This window comes from Mesoplodon densirostris, chromosome 6, assembly GCF_025265405.1.
Source record: "Mesoplodon densirostris isolate mMesDen1 chromosome 6, mMesDen1 primary haplotype, whole genome shotgun sequence".
NCBI lineage: Eukaryota > Metazoa > Chordata > Mammalia > Artiodactyla > Ziphiidae > Mesoplodon > Mesoplodon densirostris.
Window position 1 is genome coordinate 42,407,839 of NC_082666.1, and position 16,625 is coordinate 42,424,463.

The 16,625-nt window shown below is 42.8% G+C and overlaps 1 protein-coding gene across 1 annotated transcript; it reads left to right on the top strand.

Moving 5' to 3' along the window:
- The first annotated feature begins 1,519 nt into the window (after positions 1-1,519).
- Positions 1,520-16,268, top strand: ISCA1 (iron-sulfur cluster assembly 1). Its single transcript, XM_060100475.1, has 6 exons — positions 1,520-1,636; positions 1,948-2,145; positions 2,341-2,529; positions 9,801-9,854; positions 12,542-12,647; positions 14,818-16,268. The coding sequence occupies exons 1-6, from the start codon at positions 1,520-1,522 to the stop codon at positions 14,964-14,966; spliced, it is 813 nt and encodes a 270-aa protein (XP_059956458.1). The 3' UTR covers positions 14,967-16,268.
- The last annotated feature ends 357 nt before the right edge of the window (positions 16,269-16,625 follow it).

Here is a 16,625-nt window from a genome sequence, read left to right on the forward strand (position 1 = left end):
CCATATATATGTGTCAGCATACGGTATTTGTCTTTCTCTTTCTGACTTCACTCTGTATGACAGACTCTAGGTCTATCCACCTCATTACAAATAGCTCAATTTCGTTTCTTTTTATGGCTGAGTAATATTCCATTGTATATATGTGCCACATCATTGCAGCTCTATTCACAATAGCCCGGAGATGGAAACAACCTAAGTGTCCATCATCGGATGACTGGATAAAGAAGACATTTTCTTCTAACATGCCAATTTCTTTCAGGGATCTGCACCATTTTCAAGTAACATTAGGTATGCCTGATCCACTGACAAGTAGATTATGTGGCTGAGCACATACATGCAAAACAGCCAACAAGTTAAAAACTGAGTAGTGTGTATTAAATAGAGGAAAGAAAGCTATTAGTCATACACAGGATCCTCAATCAGAAAATTTAGGACTAGAGTTTTTAAATAGCGTCTAAGGCACTATACTAAACGGCTTGAGTTTAAGCATCATTTATAAAATAGCCATGCCAACGCTCCTGCTCTGTGTGGCTCAAAGTAGTGAGGCTTCAGTGAGATAACGTGCTCAAGGGTTCTTCTGAAACCTGAACAGTGCTGCATAACTGTATAACATTTTTTCAATAATTGATAAAAATGATACATGGCATCTTTTTTTTACATTTTTATTAATAAACTTTATTTTTTAGATCAGGTTTAGGTTCACAGCAAAATTGAGCAGAAAGTAGAGAGTTCCCTTACGGCCCCTGCAGCACACCAACCTCCACCACTGTCCACATCCTGTAGCGGAGTGGGACATTTGTTACAATCCATGAACCTACGTGGGCACATCATTGTCACCTGGAGTCCACTGTTTATGTTAAGATTCATTCTTGGTGTAGCACATTATGTGGCTTTGTACAAATGTATAATGACATTGTATCATACGGAGTATTTTCACAATTTATGGCATCTTTGAATATTACCAATTAGCACCGTTTATGGAGTGCTGCTGTGTGCTGTGCAGTCTTCCAAGACCTTTTCATTTAAGCTTCACCATATCTTTAGGAGACAAGGCATGAGAAGGAACGTGATCACCCACCTAGTCACAGATCACCACCTAGTCAAATCACCCACCTAGTTAAAGATGAAACCAAGAGACGATTCCACACTACCGTCTCCTAAACTCGGTTTCTTCTGTGCACATAGGGGCTTGGAAAACAACTATTCTCTTACTGTCAATGCGATTGCATCTCAGTAGCAGAAAATTACTTAACGAATTCTGAACTATCCAATCCTGTAGGCTCTAGGGGATGAAAGATAAACTGCGTTCTAATAAACACTTCACACTTCGCCCGTGGTGGTGCGCGCGGCGGGGGGACGAGGGGGAGCCCTCGCCCAACCCAGCCCAGCATTTAAAAATAAAAATAAAAAACACTTCACTGATTGGTTCTTTCCACGTCAAAACACTGAGCAAGAATCCATCCTCCCCAGCAAGACTCCACAGAACCCCCTCCTTCCTTTTTCCCTTTAGCACTTAGAAATGCCGCGTTTCTTGATGTTCTCCTCCCATCTGCTGCCCCTGCTGCACTTCTCTCCTACCAGGATCTCCAATTCTTCCTTGGACCTTCCGTTTACCAGGCTTTCTGTGTATGCCTGGGTATAGTGCTGGCTGGACAATGCCTGGGGCTCAGGAATGTTTGCCGAATTAAAGGGCAGAAGTCCCTGAGCAGCCACAAGATCTGACAAGCAACAGGTATTCCATCAAGCTATCGACTGGTACTCGTTATAAAAGTACTCCCCGAGCTGCCCAGTCACATCTTACAGTAAAGCTGGATTCCAACCTAAAGCGAACATTGTGTTAGTACCATATTTCAACATCCCAAGCAGCTTGGGGAAAGGCGGGGGAGAGAAGGAGGATGTTTATTGAGAATCTGCGGTAATTCTACGCTCTTAAGAAGAACTGTCTAGCTGGACAAAAAAGGAAGACGGAAACGTAGCTGTCCGGGCCTCGAATCCATTCTGCCCTTGAGAACGGCACCTCCCCGGCCGGTAGACTCCTCTGAGTTCTCAAGCGGCGGGGCAGCACCTTGCCCAGAAGGCAGGGCGTGGAACGGCGCGCCTCCAGAGTCGACAAGTCCGAGCTCATTCCATGTGCCCCAGTCCGGTGTGAGTCAGCGCGCGGGGACCTGCCGCAGAGCTACCACTTTGCCCTCGACCCCTGTGCCCCGCGTCACATGATCACGGCCCGGGCGCCAAGCCACGCTCTCCGCCTGTCACTCATACGGCCCGCCCCACGCCCGTCACTCATACGGCCCGCCCAATGGCGATGGCGCGGGCGGGCCCACGAGGGGCGGGGCCTAGGGCGCCGTGCGCCGGAGCTTGTGGCGTCAATGCGCCCGCCGTGTCCATGGAGAGAGGCTGAGGTGGCCGAGCTCCGGCCCGAGGCATCGGGTTGCCGGGACGGCGAGGATGTCGGCTTCGTTAGTCCGGGCCACTGTCCGGGCTGTGAGCAAGAGGAAGCTGCAGCCCACCCGGGCCGCCCTCACCCTGGTGAGTGGCTGGGGCGCGCGACCAGGCCCGTTATATTGGTTCACCTTCGCCCCCGCGAGGTGGGCACGGTGGCAGGGCACAGCACGGCCGGGCGGCGGGACCCCTGACCCGCTCCGCAGCCGCCGCATCGTCCGCATCCCTAACTCGCCTCTGCTGGGGAGATAAACAAGCGCGGGCGGGGCTGCTCCTCGGGAGCCGGGCGCCCGGGAACTACGTTTCCCAGCGGGCCGCGCGCCGCCGCGTGCTGAGGGGCGAGGGGCGGTGCGAGCGTGGCCCCTGGGGGTCAGGCGCGGCTTTTCCGGAGATTGGGGCCGCGGAGGGTCTTGCCGCGGCAGCAGTGCTTGAGGTCGCGGGTTACTTAGAGGTCGAAATGCCAGGTGCCGGGCTCAGCTGGGTGAATGAACCAGGGTTCCTACCCTTGAGGCGCTTGGGGAGACCCGAGCCTAGCCTCGCCCGGCTGGAGGACCACAGTGTGATATGGGAGCGCCGGTGATAGCGCGGAGACAACAAAGCCCTCCCCCTTGCAGAGATCAAGGCTGCAGTGCACAAAGGGTTACTTCCTGGTGTCTGGGGTGGAAGAGGCTTTGAAACGCACTCTGTGCCTCCAGCGGTCCTAGGCCGTGGTAGCTCTAACAAAGGACAAAGAAGGATAAATTTCCACCCTGAGTGAGTTTACAGCGTTCTCTGGGTGAAAGGTCAAACACACTCAAAGGAAACTTGCTGCAGGTACTTACAGAATTTACTGCGCATGCTGGATCCCCGACGTAGTGCACAGTTTTGTTTTGTGTTTTGAATTCACATAAAATTAACCACTTGTAAGCGTTCGATTCGGTGGCATTTAGTACATTCACAGTATTGTGCAACTGTCACTTCTATGTAGCTCCAAAACACCTGGCCCCAAAAGAAAACCCCCTGTCCATTAAGCAGTCACTATTTGCAGTTTTGAAAGATTAATTTCATAGGAAATCTTATGATCAGTTCAGCATTCTTCTCACACACACCCCACTCTTGGTAAAGAAGTCTTTGTGCAAACACTCAATTCCTGAAGACTGGGGAAAACAGATTAAATTGAATAGTGGATTCCGTTCAATTTAATGCCATAAGAAGGCCTGTTGCCGGAAAATTCGTTTCAGCAAAACAGGAGAAGGTCATGATCAGGTGGGAGAATATATTTTTATAATGGGTCACTGTTTTAGGTGCATAAGGAGGTTATCCGGTTTTTGTGTGATACTGTATTCTACATTGTTTTTTTCTGTACCATCAAGCCCATTTTCCAGTCTGAAAGATACACCATCAAATCTTAGAATTCTCCAAGATTTGAAATCATAAGAACTAGAAAGCACTACTCATACTTTGCGTCTCCTTTCAATCTCAGTAAAAATTATTCAGAAATTAAGGGCCTCCCTGGTGGCGCAGTGGTTAAGAGTCCGCCTGCCGATGCAGGGGATACGGGTTCGTGCCCCGGTCTGGGAGGATCCCATGTGCCGCGGAGCGGCTGGGCCCGTGAGCCATGGCCGCTGGGCCTGCGCATCCGGAGCCTGTGCTCCGCAACGGGAGAGGCCACAACAGTGAGAGGCCCGCATACCGCAAAAAGAAAAAAAAAAAAAAAAAAGAAATTAAAAGAATTCTACCACTGGTACTGATAGAGCCAGGAAGAGTAAGAAAGTGTGGAGACACTTTTTTGCCTTTTCTTTCTCCACCATTTGGCATGGGTCATACCCTTTCTCTCCGTTCCTACTTAGTCATCAGACATTTAAGACCTACATTTCCCACCCTCTTGGGAAACAGTCATGGGCCAGGCCTTTGGCACCTCTAGAAATTACTAGGAACAGTAACCCAGCCCACTTTCTCAGACCTGAGCTCTCAATCCACGCTTGCTCCTTTATGCTTCATTACCTGTCCCGGCTTACCAGGCCAGTTCTGCTACCAGCACTGCTTTGTCATGTCAGTTCTCAGTTCACAAGGGCTCTGTGTTGCCTTTGATCAACATTTCGAATTAGCATGCAGGAGTCCATTGTCTGAATTTATCCTACTTAACTGTCTAGCAGACTTTAGTCCCTTTCCCTGTGATCTTAGCTGGTGCCAACGCACATCCCTGTTTCTTTCCACCAAAGGTCTGTGGTAGCAGGCTTGCAGTTATTTTAATCCTGGCATGTGTTCCTAGTCTTAACATACTGGCATGCATGTATTGATATCTGTGCTTAATTTTCAAGTGTTTTTGCAAACGTTTAACACCATGTTCATTTAAGTGCAAAAGCAGTGAAATCATCAAAGGACTAATGAGTGAAGACAGATGAGAGCAAATGAAATGAGATAGTTCAATGAAACGGGTAAGAAGAGATGATGAATGTTAGCTAAGTATAAATTTTGACATCAGGAATTCGACATGTTGCAACCTTTGAGAAGTGCTGTACCTGTGCAGTCTAGTCAGTGAGAGGTTAGGAAAAGGTATTGATAAAATAAAAGCATGATTCCATGTTTTCAGAGCCAGATTACCTGTGTTAACTGATGTCAATCCAGGAGAGGATTGGTGGTTTGCTGGAGAGAAAGACTTCAAAGACTGGTCACAGGCACTTTTATGCAACCAGGGGTGGGTCCTTGATAGAATAAGGTTTCAACCCACCACATCAAAGTCAGTAGCCTTCATCCAAGGAGGATGACATCCCCCTTCCCTACTTGGCTGCAGACCCAGGAATTGTGAATGGAATTGTATGTATAGGAGCCAGAATAAAATATGACTGGAGAACTTGAAGATTTAACGCTACACTGCAAGCAGAGGCCTTTATTTCCATTGTTGTACAAAGCAGAATCATTGCAGCCCTAATTAGGGTTATAGGGATATACCCACAACTGGCCTAAAGTTCAACCAAAGATGTGAAGATTAATGGTACATAGCCAGCATCATTCTTGATGCACAAGAGAGAAGTTAATTCATTGCATACAGTGGGTGCCTTAGGGCTTAATTTCTAGCAGCTCCTGGTTGAGAAGGGTCTGGAAACAATATGATGTTAAATACATGGGGGCTCAAGGAGGTGTTTTTTCATTGAAGGAGTAGCCCCAGAAGTCCTTTGGAACAGTGACCAAGCTGTAAGATTGGTATAGGAGGCAATTTAAGGGGCATTACACAGGAAACAATTGGAAGTAGCCTGAATGTCTAACAGTGAAAGGCCAGTTAAATAAGTAAGAGTAAATCCTGTTGGCGAGATATGTAGTCATTCTAAGTAATGATTTTTTTTTAAAGGTTTGGGAGTCATAACTCTTAATTCTTTGACTTACTAGCCCTGTGCAAATTATTTAATCTTTAATACCTAAATCACAGAACTGAAAGAATAAAAAGATGATGCATATAAACCATTAAGCACCTAGAAAGTACTCAAGAAACAGTGAATATATGTATGTTACTATGTATCAAATGAGTAGCATGTTAAACTTTCAAAAGTAGGCTACAAAATTGTGAATATATACTGTGATTACCTACATGTACAGGAATAGGCAAAGACAAAAGGGAAACAGCATCATAATGCCATAGCTGTTATAGAATGACTCAAACAAAATATACTGAAATTTATTCATTGGCTGCCCTTTATCTACCATCTTTTAAACCTTAAAATGCCAGATTTACAATGAAACGAAAGTAGGTTGTAGTTGTTGGCTCATGTTTAGTATACATAATCGTGGAGTTAACTTTGGGTTTTAATCTTGTTTCCTTAAACAGCAAAAAATGAAAATTACCTGGGGAATGACTAAGGAAATGCAGTATTGAGGATGGAAAGTTTCTGCTACAAGGAATAGAAACGCTATGGCATGGGATAAAGTAAAAGTATGTTGCTATGAAGTAGTCAAAAAATTCGTTTATGTACAGTGCCTTCTCCCATAATTTCAACCACAAAAACAGACTAGAAATCTTTTTTTTTTAAGGCCAAAATATCTCACTCACAGATGCTCTTTCACTTGAAAGAATGTCTTGTTCTGTGATACACATATGAGAGAAATAATATTTCATTGAGTTTCAAGGGCCTCTTGAATTTTATTTCACTGGCCAAATCTCAGGTGAATTAGACTCATTGATTCTACATAACTTTCTTGGGTGGGTATGGGTAACTTAGTTGTTTGGGGGAGTATGTTGAAATGGGAGGGCCGCTAGGCTTGCAGCATGTTGTTTTGTTGAAGTTTTTATACTATTTCCCAGAATGATCTTAAGTCCTAGATGTTCCCCTGTTTAGTCATTCTGACTTGTTCTGAAATTCAGATCCATTGCTTGGAAAGTTCTAATAACCATATCTTTACCCTGAAGTGGACTCTCAGCAGGGTTATACATCATCAGTAACACTCCTCCCAGTGGGGTATATTTGATTATTGCCTGACACTAGAAAATTAAGACATGTTTTGGTTCCTGTAATGACAGTTCCCAGGCACGCAGGTAATTTTTCTCTTAAGCTCCTTTCAGTATGAAATGTTGAGCATCAACCACTTTGTGGTAAGTGGACCACTCTCTGTGAATTGCTTTTGTTTGCTGTTTAAGTGTTTTCTACTAAGAGTTGAGAAAAGAAGGAAATATATTGCTTTTGTAAAAACCAAATTAGATAATTTAGAAAGTCACATGAGACTCGGGAGTTCCCTGGTGGTCCAGCGGATAGGATTCGGCGCTTTCACTGCATGGCCCAGGTTCAGTCCCTGGTCAGGATGAAAAGAAACAGGTGGGGCAGCGTAGTATGTGTGCCCTGAGCTTACACCTCCCATCTGCTGGCAATAAACCAAGGCTCCGCATCAGGTTGGACTTCCAGTGAGTATTTTCCCATGGCTGTGCCTTTTTTTTTTTTTTAATTTACTGGAAATCTTTTGATTGTAATTTGACAGTAATTAGATTAATTTCTTCAAGACTCACATGGGAAATATCACCATGAAAATTAGGAAAGCTAGTTTTTACTGGCAATCATTTAGAAGTGTAACTAAGCGTTTAAAAAAATTTTTTCCATTAATATCTCTCTAACTATTTGAGGTTAACATACTGTGATCTTAAAAAATAAATAAATAAAAATAATTCTGCAGAAGTTCCTCCTTCCCCCCACCCCCCACCCCCATCCTGTTCCCTGTCGTTGATCTGCTTGGTTCCTGTTCTGATAGAACCATGGGAAACGGCCTTTATAAACCACCCACTGGTAGTGATTTATTTAACTTTTTTTTTTTAAGTGAGACACAATAAGAAATACATACACACCGTATGTTAATAACTAAATCAAAGTTTCACTGTTTATCCAGTGCAGTGCACTGTTCTGTGATTTTTGTTTTTGTTTTTTGGCTGTGTTGAGTCTTTGTTGCTGCGCACGGGCTTTCTCTAGTTGCGGTGAGCAGGGGCTACTCTTCGTTGCGGTGCGCGGGCTTCTCATTGTGGTGGCTTCTCTTGTTGCGGGGCACAGGCTCTAGGCGTGTGGGCTTCATTAGTTGTAGCACCGGGCTTCAGTAGTTGTGGCACGCGGGCTTAGTTGCTCCGTGGCATGTGAGATCTTCCCGGACCAGGGATTGAACCCATGTCCCCTGCATTGGCAGGTGGATTCTTAACCACTGCGCCATCAGGGAAGTCCCTGTTTTTGTTTTTGTTTTTGTTTGCGGTATGCGGGCCTCTCACTGTCGTGGCCTCTCCCATTGCAGAGCACAGGCTCCGGACACACAGGCTCCGGAGACACAGGCTCAGCAGCCATGGCTCACGGGCCTAGCCGCTCTGCGGCATGTGGGATCTTCCCGGACCGGGGCACGAACCCGTGTCCCCTGCATCGGCAGGCAGACTCTCAACCACTACGCCACCAGGGAAGCCCTGGTTTTGTTTTTTTAATGATAGTGTCAACCTTCTACATTGGTTTCATGACTTTTCTAAATTGGGTCCAGACTCTGCTTCAGCATCTTCATCTGGCCAAGTCCCCACCAGACAGGGTGAAAGAGCACACTCGGGCCATCCATCAGGTCTGTACCCCCAGCACAGGCTTGAGTTCTGGCTACGATTACTACCTAGTTGTAGGTCATAATGTCCACTCTTAGGTCATAATGTCCACTCTGAGATTTCACAAACCAGGAAAATGCCTGTATAGAAAACTTGAGGACCGGTTCAGCATTGCCAGCTAGAGGAGCTAGTAAAACAAGAAGTAGGAAGGACATGATCTCTTCATGATAATACATTTTCATTGTTATAATAATAGCTGGCTTATGTTGAGCTCTCTGTTCCTGGTGCTATTCTAAATGCTTTTCATGAATTCGTTCATTTAATCCTCACAAGAATCCTGAGGAGGAGGGACATTTATCCCTGTTTAAGCCAAGTAATGGGCTGGTACACAGCAAGGAAGTGGACCAGGAATGCCCTGGGACAGGCTTTCTCCCTAACAGCCTCCTCAGGAAATTGGGGTTTGTTTGTAATGCTGATCTACGCATGAAGTATTTTTGAGGACAACTGGGCTTGGTTAAACAGCATTTCTCCTGAAAACTCTTCCATGTTCTTGTTTCTATTATTGACTAGCTTAGTTCTGGTCATCTAGATGCTTAGATGCTGATGTAATAATCTCTGTGACTAGGGACCTCCCTGGAGGTCCAGTGGTCAAGACTTCGTGCTTTCAATGCAAGGGGCGCAGGTTCGATCCCTGGTTGGGGAACTAAGATCCCACGTGCCGCGCGGCCAAAATCAATCAATCAGTTAATCTCTGTGAATATTCCGTGGGACTGGCACGAGAGGCACACACTGGGTTATTTGATGCTGGTATCACTTTTTCCTCTAGCTGTGCATTTTGATGGATCTGAAATAGATTTGGGGTAAACAGAATGAGCAATAGAGTTAATAATGATCAATAGGAAAAATGCCTGAAGGTTGGCTTTCCCAATGTGGTACTTGAAATCATTCATTGACTGTCGAGTGCCTTCTGTGTGTCAGGCAATGTGCTTGTTGCTGGGCATAAAGTAGGAATTCGAAATAGATGCTGACTAGAAAAATTACATTTGTGATGTGAGTAGATAGTACCACAGAGATTATGACAGGGAGCTGACCTTGACTGGGGGGGTGGGGGCAGGGGATGAAGAGGATGTTGCTAGTAGATATTTTAAAAAATGCTTTTAATTGAGTAGAGTTCATATGCTTGTGTATGAAATCCACAAGGTACTCTGATTAGAATGGAACATAAATTCACCACATGAATTTGCTAAAGATAGGCTTGAGTTGTCTTAAATACTAGGAAATATAAGGCTGAAGAATGCAAAGTTTGTAACAACTTAATAACCTTCCCTTTTTTCAGACACCTTCAGCAGTAAACAAGATAAAACAGCTTCTTAATGATAAGCCTGAACACGTAAGTAAAACCAGTCAGACAAATATTTAGTAAAAAATTGAAGTTGTATTTTCACAATGAATTTATCTTGTGATAAACAGTGTGCTTTCATTAATTAGGTGTTTTTATTTAAAAAGTAAAAAATGCTCATGATTTTTAAATGCAAGTAACACAACAGGGTGTTATGAAAAGGAAGTCACTCTCTCACCCCACATTCTTCATTCATTCTCCCTTCCAGGAGGCAGCCTCTTCGTGTCCTTGCACAGATCATCAGTGCATTTTATTACCTAGACCAAGGTTTCTCAGCCTCAGCACTGTTGATGTTTTGGACGGGATAGTCCTTGTTGGGAGTGGATTGCAGGATGTTTAGCAGAATCTCTGGCCTGTGCCAGACTTCTCACAACCAAAACTAATTCCCTGAGGGGAACCACTGGCCTAGACTTTGCTTGTTTCATTTGTGTGTGTGTCTCTTTTCCTACTTAGGTGAGAACATACCACACACACTGTGGTTGCACTTTGCTTTGCCCCTAATAGTATAGCTTGAAGACCTTTCCATATCCTAACATAAAGATCCTTATTCTCTTCATGGCTGCATATACTAGTATATTCCGTTGAGCAAGTTTATTTAGCCAGGCTCTCATATTAAAGGTCTTTTGGGTTGTTCTCATTCAGTGCTTCCACAAACATTATTCAACAAATATTTAGCATCTGTAGTGTGCCAGGCCCGTTGTTCTGGATCTGTAGGCATAGCTTATTTCATCTACGTAAGCTGTATTCGTAGATGTAGAATTGTTGGGCAAGGGGTGTGCGTACCATCTTAATCTTAGCACATTGTTCATTGCCTAAGGGATACTGTAAATGACTTCCAAGACTATTAATATTCAATAATTAGACTACAGAGTAGTTTCTAAGTTCCACTGTACAACCTGTATTACAATATAACAGGAGTTCGATCATCTTCCCCCTAAGAATTATTAAATCTAAGTATATCAGTGTTCCAACTCAATTCCAACTCAATTTGGGTAGACTAATGACTAGAGTATAAATTGACCAGTTGACACAATTTCACTTTTGTAGAGTTGAGGGATGTTTGTTCATATTGTCATGAAAAGGGTTGAGCAAACACTTCATCAGGTGTCATTTATGGCATAAGCAATCCCTTTTCCAAACTCCAGTTACCTAAAGCTGTATTTTCACATACTCTTTTAAGTGTCTCTCTATTCCTAATAGTTGGACTTCCTGCTTGTTTGAGTCTTCCTATTTGCAAAGATAAAAACTAAGTTAAACAAGTATTTATGACGTATGCTCCAGAATTTCAGCCAGGCAGTTTATTATTTATCATGTTGAATATGTGAAATTCCCTTACACATTCTCTAAGCTGTCACTCTGAAGGTGAATAAAGCTATAGTTGTCTCCTTGTTTGAAGACAGAAGAGAATACTCTGAATGCTTCAACTCATCAGAACCACCAAACAGCTTAACATTTAACTCACGCTCTTCATCAGGTGTCTTCCCACTTTATGTTTGCTTTCCTGGAGCAAGCACGTGTTACTGCTTTTCAGGGAATCAGGATCTGCTTGCTAAAATGATACTTATTATGATAATGCTGTATACACACACGAGAAAGCAGATAGGACTCAAGAATAGATAGGAATTGGGTAGATATTGTTAGAAAACTACATTGAGGTAGACATTGGTATTTTAAAAGTGCTGTTTGGCCACCTTTTAAACTTCTTAACGTCTGTGTTGACTGCAGGCTTTTGCTTTCTGGTACTTGAGAATGTTTACAGAATTAAGGCCCCATGTCACATAGAGGCAATAGGATTGCCAGGTGATGACCTATGAACCTTGGTGAACCTAACCATAGGGAAATATCCTGGGAACATCTCACGTGGTGAGGTGAAGCAAAAACATTTTTGAGAAAGTCCAGTTTTCTTAGGTAGTCTCTGCCATCAGATTTTTTTTTTTTTAAAAAGGTGATTATTCATTTTTGGAATTAAAACTCTTCCCTTAAAAATGTTATTCCCAGACAAAATGGTTAATAGTAATGGTTAAGTAATAAACATGCTTTAGGTGTAGTGGAATATTATGTAGGCATTAGTTGCAAATGATATTACAAAAGCTAATTACATGGGAAAATGATGTCTTAAGTGGGAAAAAAAACAAAGTAGAGAATAAATTTTTTATTTCTGCTCTAATAAAAACTATGTTTAGGGAATTCCCTGGGAGTCCAGTGGTTAGGACTCTGAGCTTTCATGGCCAAGGGCATAGGTTCAATCCCTGGTCAGGGAACTAAGATCCCACAAGCCACATGGCATGGCCAAAAAAAAAAAACCCATGTTTAGATTATATATGAGACAAAGACTGAAAGAAAATAGGAAAAAACACACAAGCTCATTTTTAGGGTACTGGTGACTGTAGTTTTGGGGGGCAGTGTTCCCTCTATATTTCTTTCTTTGTATATAATTGGTTTTTATTCTTTTTGGATCCCTGCCAATGTTGTAATGATATTTGTACAGTAGTTAAATTTTTTAAATGCTGGTTTCCCATTCTGCTTATACTTCCTAAAGGGACTCTTTATAGCCAGAAATCTAATATTTATCTTTTAGCTTTTGAAGAAATGAATGTTATCAAATAGGGCTTTTATTAATATAACTGTTTAATCTGTACTACTTTAAAACTAAGTTTATTTTTACAATGCCTTTTCAGGTTGGTGTGAAAGTTGGTGTCCGAACCAGGGGTTGTAATGGCCTTTCCTACACTTTGGAATATACAAAGACAAAAGGAGACTCTGATGAAGAAGTTGTTCAAGATGGTGAGTTTTAAGCAAACTTTTTCTGGACACTTTCTTCTCCCTAAAATGTTTAGCCTTGTGTAGCATGGAGTGTAATGATGATAATAGTAGGAATGGTGTACATAGTGCTCACTGTGAGGGAGGCACGGTTCGACAGGCTTTCAAATATTAACTGATTTATACACAGCAACTAAAATGAGAATGGTACTGTATTGTCCCCATTTTGCAGATGAAGAAACTGAGGCACTGAGAGATTAAATATGTTTGCCTAAGGTCACACAGCCAGTAAGTGGCCTTATGAACATTTGAACACAATCAAGTTCACTCCATAGGCTGCGCTCTTAGTAACTAAGTGATAGATTATTGGATAAACTTGTTTATTTGTTTCAGTTATGAAAGGTTATCATTGTGTGCAGAAAGATTTTAAGATGATAAAACTTCAGAATGAAGCAGCCACTTTGGTGTGAAGCATCTATGTCAAATAAGTAATGTCATCTTCTGCTTTAGAAGGGTCTATTTCCAAATTTTATTAAAAATTGCAGTGCTTTAATTATATTTTGCCCTTCCCGCCCCCCCAGTCCCTGCCCCTACCCAATAATCTGATAAAATCTATTTAAAACGAAATAAATACTGCCACAACCTCAGGGGAGTTTCAGCGTGCATGGGTTCTGCAGCACTGGCTTTGTGTGCACCATTAGCCAGTTTTCATGGGTTCTTGATGTGTATTCTTTTTATTGCACTTAAGTTACTGATCAGTAAAGACATTTGTTAATATATATATATATATTTTTTTACATCTTTATTGCAGTATAATTGCTTGACAATGGTGCGTTAGTTTCTGCTTTATAACAAAGTGAATCAGTTATACATATACATATGTTCCCATATCTCTTCCTTCTTGTGTCTCCCTCTCTCCCACCCTCCCTATCCCACCCCTCTAGGTGGTCACAAAGCACCGAGCTGATCTCCCTGTGCTATGCGGCTGCTTCCCACTAGCTATCTATTTTACGTTTGGTAGTGTCTGTATGTCCATGCCACTCTCTCACTTTGTCACAGCTTACCCTTCCCCCTCCCCATATCCTCAAGTCCATTCTCTAGTAGGTCTTTGTCTTTGTAGTGAGGTGGATGGACCTGGAGTCTGTCATACAGAGTGAAGTAAGTCAGAAAGAGAAAGACAAATACCGTATGCTAACACATATATATGGAATCTAAGAAGAAAAAAAAATGTCATGAAGAACCTAGGGGTAAGACAGGAATAATATATTATTTTTAAAATCAATATGTAAAAGTATCTTAAACCTGAAACTTTTCATCTTAAAGAAGAGATCTAATAAAGATAGTTCATATTTAAGTAATGATGCAGTTTTTTATAAGGAAGAAGGCTTTCTTAATCCATTAGTATTTATGAAGGTGCCCACCTCTACCAACTAGGTAGGTAGAGATAACTAGGGAGTTATGTTATTATCAGTTTTCAGGTCCATAAGCAGAAAAGCAGAACTGCTTGTACTGATTTATGATTTAGTCTTATTAAACTAGCCCATTATATCATAGTCCTTTGTGTTTCTCTAGGCTTGGCAGTGTGTTGTGTGTACAAATGTCATTTCAGGATTTTCATTAATCTCATTCACTCCATCTTTACAGAACTCTTACTGAGAATATACACATTTTCTTCATGTAGCAAATTGAAGTATAGCGAAGAAAGGCAAATTCTAGTTTTACACAGAATTGTCATAGAATTTGCTGTACACAACTGTCTAGCTTAATACAATTGTTTTTGACATAGATTATTGTGTAGGAAAGGGGACAGAAAACTGAGCACTGCATCCCTTAAAGAAAATAATGAGACAGATTCAAAAGGCTCTTGTTGTTTTTTTGTTTGTTTTCTCTGCGGTACGCAGGCCTCTCACTGTTGTGGCCTCTCCCGTTGCGGAGCACAGGCTCCGGACGCGCAGGCTCAGCGGCCATGGCTCACGGGACCAGCCGCTCCGCAGGGATCTTCCCGGACCGGGGCACGAACCCGTGTCCCCTGCATCGGCAGGTGGACTCTCAACCAGTGCGCCACCAGGGAAGCCCCAAAAGCCTCTTGTTTGACGTTTGTTAGTGGTTACTATTTAAAGTTCAGTTGTGCTTTGAATCAGCAGGTTCCATGGGATGGCAGGCTTTATATAACTCATGTTTTCTTCTCCCCCAGGAGTCAGAGTGTTCATCGAGAAGAAAGCACAGCTAACACTTTTAGGAACAGAAATGGACTATGTTGAAGACAAATTATCCAGTGAGTTTGTGTTCAATAACCCAAACATCAAAGGAACGTGTGGCTGTGGAGAAAGCTTTAACATTTGACTCCTCAGGACTGCTCGGGCTGTAGGCCCCAGGAGAGCTGTGGAAGCTCTACGGCTTATTGAAGAAGTCATAGGACTGTCGCATGCTTAAGATTTGTAACGTATGGCTGCCTTACAAGGAAAATAAAGTGATGCATTTGAAAATGAAGCCAGTGTGTTAGATTCCAGAAGAATTGATACTTGTGTCCTTTATAGGAGACAGAAAATGAGAATCTATTGCTCTCTTTGTGTCGTCTTTCTGATCTGTAAAGAAAAAAAGTTTTACCCTGCAATTAAATTCTCCTTCCTGCATCCTTTCTGTTAGAGCTAGTTTCATGGAAGTTGCCTTCCCGGGGGGATTTCAGAAAACATATTCTTTTTTTTTTTTGCAGTACGCTGGCCTCTCACTGTTGTGGCCTCTCCTGTTGCGGAGCACAGGCTCCGGACGCGCAAGCTCAGCAGCCATGGCTCACGGGCCCAGCCGCTCCGCGGCATGTGGAATCTTCCCGGACCAGGGCATGAACCTGTATCCCCTGCATCGGCAGGTGGACTCTCAACCACTGCGCCACCAGGGAAGCCCTGGAAAACATATTCTTAATAGGTGTAGATTGGTAGATCTTTTGAAAGGATTGAACGTACATCTCCCAACAAGATGGATGGCTTTTAAAATTCAGAGGCAGGAAGTCTTGACTGCTGGTGTGGTGTGGTGGTGGTGCACTGTTTTTCTACCCAAACTGGGCACAGCGTTTCTACATTTTTATCTAAAACTTCATTGTCAGATGCCTTATTTGCTTACCCTGCAGCATCCCCAGCCATTAAAGTATTGGACAAAGATTTCCTTGAACTGTAGTGCAGAATAGTTCTGAGTGATGGGATCAAAAGGTAAATACTTCACCCACCTGTTTTTAAGTCCATTTCTTTTGCCCACCCTAAGCGTCTGCTCGGATATGGGATCTCAAGCGGACTTAGATCCTTTTAGTCAGAAGTTCTCTTAAAAGCCATCTAGCCCATCCCTTCAGTTCTATACCCGGGGAAGCTGAAGGGCTTTTGTACCCCCTCACACTGCAGGCTGGGTAGGGGCACAGCCAGGATCACCCACATCTCCCCGTCTTGTAGGTGACACGCCAGCCCTGCGCTCCGAGGCAGTCAGTGAAGGTAAATGGGTGGTCTGGCTTATTTATCTGGTGAACATTTGGATAAGATTGCTTTGTAATTTGGAGAGCATATTTAGTTTTATTTTATTTGGGGTGAGAAGAATCTTATTTTAAAGCCCATTTATGTGAATTACCATCTTGTTTCACCAGGACTGTGGAACAGTCGTTTATACTAGCAGGGAAGAAGACATTGTAGCCACCCAGAACTGTTCTTTTGGAAGGTAGTAGTAATTGTGAAGCAGAACATGGGGATCTTTTCTTATAATTCCCAATATGGTGTGTACACTCTGGGTCCTAAGTCCAACTGCTAAAATTTTTAAGCCTAATATTTTAACCTGACATTTTATCAGCAACTTTTCTTTAACAGTGTTCCTTTTGTCATTTAGTTATTAATTTTCCTGGGTTTGACATATTAAGTGTTCTGTGAGATGACATATTTGCTTTTTTTGAAAGCCGTTTCTTATGAATTGAAGTAGCTGAGTTCCTTTATGTTTGTCATATTTACTAAAGTACCAGGCACAAAATGC

Excerpts from the sequence above, each read along its gene's own strand:
- ISCA1 (XM_060100475.1), top strand. The coding sequence starts at position 1,520 with ATGCCGCGTTTCTTGATGTTCTCCTCCCATCTGCTGCCCCTGCTGCAC. Across the intron at positions 2,146-2,340 it reads TCCATGTGCCCCAGTCCGGT|GGCGCCGTGCGCCGGAGCTT; the intron begins GTGAGTCAGCGC and ends GGCGGGGCCTAG. Across the intron at positions 9,855-12,541 it reads TTAATGATAAGCCTGAACAC|GTTGGTGTGAAAGTTGGTGT; the intron begins GTAAGTAAAACC and ends ATGCCTTTTCAG.